This window comes from Ziziphus jujuba, chromosome 6 (assembly GCF_031755915.1).
Source record: "Ziziphus jujuba cultivar Dongzao chromosome 6, ASM3175591v1".
In the NCBI taxonomy this organism is placed as follows: domain Eukaryota; kingdom Viridiplantae; phylum Streptophyta; class Magnoliopsida; order Rosales; family Rhamnaceae; genus Ziziphus; species Ziziphus jujuba.
The window spans coordinates 20,187,523-20,195,618 of NC_083384.1; the positions used below are offsets into that span (position 1 = coordinate 20,187,523).

The 8,096-nt window shown below is 29.5% G+C and overlaps 1 protein-coding gene across 1 annotated transcript; it reads right to left on the reverse strand.

The window, feature by feature from the left end:
* Positions 1 to 2,308: 2,308 nt before the first annotated feature.
* On the reverse strand, positions 2,309 to 7,875 carry LOC107408496 (putative glucuronosyltransferase PGSIP8). Its single transcript, XM_048464206.2, has 5 exons — positions 7,501 to 7,875; positions 5,651 to 5,909; positions 4,177 to 4,378; positions 3,915 to 4,062; positions 2,309 to 3,251 (listed from the first exon to the last, which is right to left on the reverse strand). Exons 1-5 carry the CDS (start codon positions 7,788 to 7,790, stop codon positions 2,711 to 2,713), a joined length of 1,440 nt encoding a protein of 479 aa, XP_048320163.2. The 5' UTR covers positions 7,791 to 7,875; the 3' UTR covers positions 2,309 to 2,710.
* Between the last annotated feature and the right edge of the window lie 221 nt (positions 7,876 to 8,096).

The window sequence follows — 8,096 nt, forward strand, 5'->3', positions numbered from 1 at the left end:
AATAAATATTAAAATAATAAAATAATAATATATAAAATAAAGATAAAATAATATAATATAGTATTTTTTTATTGCTGACATGTGTCACTTCTAAAATATTACACATGGTGCATTCCACTTGATGACACGTGGCATAATTATTCACATTTTAAAAAATAATATTGTATTTGAAAAACTTTGTAGGTCCATAATTTTTTAACGAAATGTTCAAACCAGGCGTGCCGCTAGTCTATAGATTCGTATCGACAAATACTTCACATCTGTACATGAGTCAAAACTCATATCCCTAAAAATAAAAAGTCAACTCTGACACTCTTGGACAATTTGGATTTCAACTTATTTTTGCACATAATTTTCAAACCGTAGCTTCGTTTTTGACGTGCTACTGGTCTATGAACTCGTGACAATGCGTACGTCGTAGCAATACTTCGGTCAATGTGAAATTCCACCGGGAGCAAAAAGTCAATATTTGACCTCTTATTGATCAACAACGGTCAAACCCGGTCAATCTCGATCAAATTTGAGAAATTTCGAGTGTACTTCGAGACGGGATGTTACAGTTTTTGTATAACAAAATAAACACTTTCGCTGCTTCTAAAAAAAACATTAGTGCTTCCCCAAATAAGTGTTTCTTGATTGAAAAAAGAAAAATAAAAATTCAATGCACTAATTAAAATATAAAAATACAAAATATAAATTTTAAAATGTTTTATGTTATATATAATCATATTCTATGAAATACTTATTTATAAAACTACTTATTCTATGAAACACTTATTTATAAAAATGTTACGAAAATAAATGCTAATACAGATAATTGATTATAATAAAAGCATTTCCAAGCACATCATGGTTAGTAAAGAGAATCCAACGACCTTAATATTATTAAAAAGAAAAAAAGATTGTATGTATATTAAAATTAGGGATAAAATTGTCTTTAGAAAAAAAAAATTAAAAACAAAAGTACCAAATTTTAAGGAATGAGGATGATACTTTTTATAGGGAACAACTTTCTTCTATACTAGGAAACTGATTTCACATAGGTTCATATTTTTCTCCTGACAAAAAATAATCCAACTACTATGAAACTTCGCAAAAGAAAGAAAAAAAAAAAAGAAAAAGAAAAAAAAGGAAAAAGGTGATCTTGGATCACCTACCTTTATACTTTGACAAAGTGATAAAAATTAGTTGATGTGGATTTTATAATAAACAAATCATTTTTTCCCAATATAATGTTTTTTTTTCCCCACTTAAAAATTCCTTCCATTAAAAATGTTTCGCCATTGGATTCTTTTTCCTATTTTGTCATGTAAAAAAAAAAAAAAAAAAATTCTTCTCTGTTTAATTTTTTCCCTAATTTAATCTTTTAATTTTAACCACTAAAAATAATTTTCTTCAATTTGATATTTCTTTTCCCAATACAATGGTTTTTCTATTTTGATTTGGCCATTTAAAAATCCATATCAATAATTTTTGCCAATTATCAAAGTTTTAATAGAAGGACTATGTAAAGGTAGGCAATCCTATTTTCATTGCCTAATAAATTTGCAGGAATTAAAAAGCTTTTAAAAATAATTTTAGATTTTATATCTGAAAATTTATTATCATATTAATTGTTCAAGTTTGAATTTTTTTCAAATGTATCAAATTAATATTTGTAACTTACAAATTGATACAGTTTAAGTGTGTGTTTAGGTTTGTTTTTAAACTCCTATTTTTGAATTATGAATTTTTTTTTCATTAAATGTAGTATTTGGTAAACTTAATAATCTACCTCTTAAAAAGGTAGAATATAAGTAGTAGTTAGGGTAGCTTTGCATAGTCTTTTTCTAGCATAAGCAAGGATTTTTAAATTAAAATTATTATTATTATTATATCCTTCAACTAATAATACAATTCATTTTTACAGATTTATATATATATATATACACACACACACATAAGGAAATAATAACCATATTTATTTTGGTTATTATATACAATTAATATAGAAGTATGTTTTTCACCAAATACTTAAATTTTAAGTTTATAATTTTTAGCAAACTTGAAATAACAGTTTACCAAACATTAATTAAATTATTAAAAAAACGATTGTTGTTTCAGCAAAGCTTGTGCTGATTTTTTTTATAATATGTAGCAATCCCAAACTAATCCTAATACCAATTAGGTGAGACACAGTTAAACCCCTTATAGACAAAAGTCAAATAATGTTTAAATTGTAACAAAATTGAAAAATTGAGGCCTAAACAGTTGAGTTATAAAATTGGAAACCTAAATTGTAAAACTTGGGAAGTTGATATTAACAAACTGCAAATAACCCTTTCTTTATTTTTATATATTGTTGATGGGGGAAACGAGTAAACAAAGTTGCTACCGTAACATTACTTTTTATTTTAGGATACTTTTGAATCGGTTTTTGATCAATCTCAACCATGTAATAAAAGTCCAATCTCGAGTCTAACATAATTACAAATTTTATTTGCTTGTGTCACAGCAAGGAGAAGTGCTCATCTTGCTTAATCAAGTAAATATCAGTGAAAGTTATGGTACAAAAATTTAGAACATATCGACACCGTGCACTGCCAAGACCTTCCATAGCTTTTTCTAACCTTCACGGAGATCAAATTCAGAAATGTGGCAAAAATCAATCAAAAGAATCCTCTTCAAGCCCATCTAGGGTCTCAATAACATATCTTCTCCAATCCTAATCCTAATATAGCTTGTTAAACCCCGGCGGGGGTGAGGACTCGCCCAACCTTGGCAAAAAAGCTTCTCTTTCAAGTGAGACTTGGAGACAACTCATGATCTTGACCAAAGATACCCATACAAACGGTGAACAAAAAAAAGCATAGCCAAACACGACCAAAGCTCTCACAACACCATCAGGGTACCAAGGACACGCCATGACCAAAAGAGCACCAAAGATCCCGAACCAAGGAACCAAAACAGGAAGCATTGGCAGCAGATAGACATTGACTGTGATGGATAAAAATGCAAATGAGCCAAGCAGGTATAGAGTCCAACCCAGAAGTGGATGAACCGTGTGAGGGATAATGAAAATTGGTATAAAATATGCGGCAATGATGAACCAAATTGCCACTAATTTGAGGGCATTTTGTATCAAACTGATGTTCTTATCAACCCGCCGGTAGCAGAGCTTAGACGTATTGGGTCTTGCTAGACGGGTCATTGCTATTATTCCCAGGTATATTAGTGACTGGATCAGGACCACCGGTATCTCGGCACTATACCTGTTTGAAAGGGCCAAAAAAAAAAAAAAAAAAAAAAAATGTTAGGCACACATAATAACTCTCTTTATTTGTATCATAGGTTGTGTATTAAATTTGGCCAATATTGTAAAATATGCATTGAATTATTTTAAACGATAAAAAAAAAAGAGACACTGAATATTACTAATTATGTTACATCATCGATCTTATCATCGATCTTTTCAAAACATGATCCCCTACCTAATTTCAAACAGAGATTAATTAGAATTTTGAGAATCTTGATCCCCTACCTAATTTCAAACAGAGATTAATTAGAATTTTGAGAATTAATTAGAATTTTGAGAATCTTGTGCATATCACAAAGAACAGAGAGCTATATATGATTGGCGAGGTTAGCTATTTATGGTTGACATATGAGGTCCAATACTACATGTAATTCCATTTATCATCCGAATTACATGTAATCGGATAATCGGATGACAGATACTCCCATAAAGCTATCATAACAAATTATATTTACATAAATATTAGGGGATAGTTAGAAGATGAAATAGTTCAGATTTGGAATTTTTTGAAACAGGGGAAGTTTCATCGAAGCTGCTGTAACGACCATAGTAACAGGTGCTTCAAAAGTGGTTGACACTCGACCTAGTAACTAGAAAAGTGCCATGTTTTTGGTCTTACCCAAGAGTTTGACGACGATGTTCATGCCAGGAAATGCCCAATGGCAAAACGGGCCACGACCACCAATACCACGGCTTCAACCATGGTGCGCTAGGGAAAGTGATCACGCTGTTTGGTCCACACGGTACACTCCAGCGCAGTTTCAGATCTAGAAGTCACATAATAAAGATTAAAGTCGTTATTAAATAAAACAAAATTAGTTTGTATCTGGCATAAGAAATTAAAAAAAACCAATAATAATAATTTTTCATGTTTGACTTACAATAGTAAGAAGCATCCATTTGGTAGCCCAGAGGAAGTCTGTAAGTTCCATTGAGTTTGGTGCCGTTATTAGGTGGATGGAACAACGGATGATCAAGCAAATCAGGAAAATAGCCACATATAAAACCTTGGTCCGCGCCATCTGGGTTTTCTCTACCAATTTCCAATTCATGAGTCATGTCCTTGAACACCTCCATCGATGGCTGAAAATGCAATTCCAATTGCCAAATGATAATAAGAACATAGGAACCAAACCCCAAAAACGGAATCCATAACTTATAAAAAACAAATTCTTTTTCTAGATTTTTTTTAAGTACCCAAAAGGGGAAGGCTATTATATTAGTTGCAAAGAAACAAACACATTTTTATTACTTTTAGATCCCATTTCAAAACTAATAAAATTTAGAAAAAAAAATCATTTTCGAAATTTAGTTATCAGTGAATTATTTTTCTAATAATTAAATTTTCTTTTATTATGCTTAATGAGTAATAAAAAAAATTAAAATTTATAAATAATTAAATTTAATATTATATAATCAATTAAAAAATTATATTTTAAAAAATTCTTAAATTATTTCCTCTAAAATTGATTAGTAATAAAAAAATTAAAATTTATAAATAATTAAATTTAATATTATATAATAAATTAAAAAAATTATATTTTAAAAAATTCTTAAACTATTTTTCATTTTTAAAATGATATTTTTATAAATGAGAATAACTTTTTCATTAAAAAAAATATAATTTCCTAAACTATATTTCCTACTTCAAACTAAATATGCAAATAAAAAAAGTTATATGACTTTTTCAAAAAAACTAGATTTGTACTTATTTTACCATTATCCAAATGAAACTTTACAAATATGTTCATTACTACCTATAAGATATGGAATAGCTCATTTTGTATGAAAAAATCACCGGAAGTGAAAAACACTGCTATGTAAGGTATACTATCAAACAAACTACAAAAGGCACAAACTTGTGCTTTACTATCCCTACACGATTGAAAATTTTGAATTGCTATTTGCCCAATAACAATTGAGTTTGAAACTAAAGCAATATTAGGAGAAACCAATATTTTCTATTGATGGAACATGATCAATATATATTTATAAAAAGTAAAAGTCATCCAATCCAAAATTCACAGTCGAAGTTGGACATTAATCATCCAAACATCACAACATGAGTGATGATGGTCACGAGCTCTCACCTCAGAATGAATTTCAATATAAAATACAGAATTTTTTTAGATTTGATGAAAATTTATCAAGATTTCCAAGGTTTGGAAAAAAATTAACACTTAAATTTTTGACTAAATTAACTTAGGGAGTGTCTATCGCTTAATTATCACCCCAAGTTTGTTTTTAATTTTTTTATTTATTTTTTATTTTTCAGGTATAACAAGACTAGCAGCACTAAGCAGTAATAGCAAAGTTGAATAAAGGGCATGAATAATTGCAATCAGCACAATTTACCTGCAACACAAAGAGGCCAGTATGGAAGATGCAGGGGTTAATGAAAACAGCACAAAATTGTCCACATTGGAATAGTTCATCTGTCTTGTTGAGGAAAATATTATCAGAATCAAGCATGACCACTCGATCATACTCCACTAGACTCCACGCATACAGCTTGTTCATTGTTAGCTTGAACCTTCTATCAAAATTGGCCTGATGCTGGTACGGATTCTTCAGATTTTCCACTCTCACCACTTTCGCGCCATCTTCCTGTTCCCTGCACCACCACATATAATAACAAAATTCAACCGAAAAAGTAAAAATAAAATAAATAAATTAAAAAGTTTCATCTTTGATATTGGATAGTGTTAAATTCACGATGTTACAAAGGAAAAAGCCATTCTATTAGAAATTGTCTCTATAACTACAGACAACAATATTTTTGCTTCCCAACTTTATTGCTTAGGGAAAATTAATTCATATATATATATATATATATATGCTGAATCAGCAATGGCATTTTTTTTTTTTTTTGAATTACAATCATTTTCTAAGATTTTCAGGAAAGGGGGTAATTGGAATCCATAACATCAGAAATCAAGAAACAGGAAATCTATCCTGTTTAGACCTCTCACAATCAAAGAGGCACACCAAAACCTGAGCTCTCTAATTTGCTGGGGGTCCCATTAAAATTTAGGCTTCCCAAACGAGAAGCTGACACATCCAATTTAAAGCACCAAAAAAAAAAAAAAAAAAAAATTGACACATCTAATAAATATTGACTTGATTATGAAAGGCAACCCATATATAGAAAATTTTGAAATATATCTCGTAAGCCATGAACGATTCTAAACTTGTTCATGACCATAAATATAAAAATTAGCCAAAAAAAGAAAAAAAAAAGACCATAAATATAAAAATTAAACCAAAAAAATAAATAAATAAAACTTATATAACAGTTATATAAAAGATACGGTGCAACAGATCTACATATTTTTATTTTGACATTACAGATATTTTTTTTTATAATTGTTTTTTTGGGGGATCACTTTGTTTATAAGTTTTTTTTACTACATTAGAAAAATTAAACAGCCATTTGAAAAAAATTCTAGAATAAATGTATCTAAATATTTAATCAAATTGATATATCCAAAAAAAATAAAAAATGTACCTCTATTTTTAAAATGTTTGTCTTAAAAAAATTAATTTTTCAAATTTTTTTTAACAAAAATATATAATTAATTAACTATTCATAAATAATATTATATATAATATATTTATAAAATAATTTTAAAATTAACTATATATTTATATGAGATAGATATTAATTTTTATACTTTCATATATATATATATATATATATATATATATATAGCAATTCACATTCATTATTATAAATTCTCTTAATTAGATAGGGAATAGGATGACCGACCTTGACTATTGATGGTTGTATAAAGCTGATTTGGTAAGACCGTTATACCTATATATGGTCATGTTGGGGTCATAGGAGACCACCAAAGATATATGGTCTCACGTACAGAGAATCATATTATAATTGGCCGACTTGAATAAATTATGCAGATATTTAGCGTCGGAGAACCATAATCCGTGCGTAAGGAAACTCAATAAATGATTGGACCAGAGTCCAGACAGACACCAAACTCAAAAACCACTTTTCATTAAAAAAAAAGAGTTTATAGCATTAAGAAGTTCATTTATAAGCGAGACCGTAAAACAATTAAAAACAAATAATAATAATAATAATATATTTAAATAATAATAATAACAACAATAATAATAATAAAAGAAAAATAACCAAAAAAAAAAAAAAGAAAAGGAAGAGAAAAGTTAATGCTGGTAAGACTTACAGAGCTCGAACCCAACGGATGGGGACGTCGAGAGACGCAATGACGACGAGATCAGCATCGACTCGGAGCTTGGCGAGCGATCTGATCAAGACACGTGTCGCCACATAGAACTCGTAGTCCCTTGGAGTTCCCATGTACATCATCGTCGCATAAGCATTTCTGTGCTCTGTTGTCTTCGTCGTTGTCTGCCTCTCCCGGTCGTACGCCGTCGTTCGGCATACTGCAATAAATAGCAAAACAAATTTTAAAACTCCAACGACTCTATAGTTTTGCTTTCTTCTCTCAGCCATTCGCAGAGAGAGAGAAAGGTTATTTTTTAAATTCTGAAGCAAAATGCAAAAGGGAAAGGCCTTTTTAGAAGGAGAAGGTGCAGGATGAGTCAGACAAACAAGTTTTTGGAAGCATTTAGTAATTTCGATTAGTCTAAGGACTTGGACAGACTTATCATATGAACCGTTGGATGTGACAATCTGGCAGACTTTTAATGGTTGTAGCAATTTTGTTTGTTCATTTCCCTGTGATTTATATATATTACACGCGCATAAGAAAGCGAGCCAGTTAAATATTTTAAATTAAATTAAATTGTTATATATTTT

Excerpts from the sequence above, each read along its gene's own strand:
- LOC107408496 (XM_048464206.2), bottom strand. The coding sequence starts at position 7,790 with ATGGCTGAGAGAAGAAAGCAAAACTATAGAGTCGTTGGAGTTTTAAAA. Across the intron at positions 5,910-7,500 it reads ATCCGTTGGGTTCGAGCTCT|GGAACAGGAAGATGGCGCGA; the intron begins GTAAGTCTTACC and ends GTGGTGGTGCAG. Across the intron at positions 4,063-4,176 it reads AATGGATGCTTCTTACTATT|ATCTGAAACTGCGCTGGAGT; the intron begins GTAAGTCAAACA and ends TGTGACTTCTAG.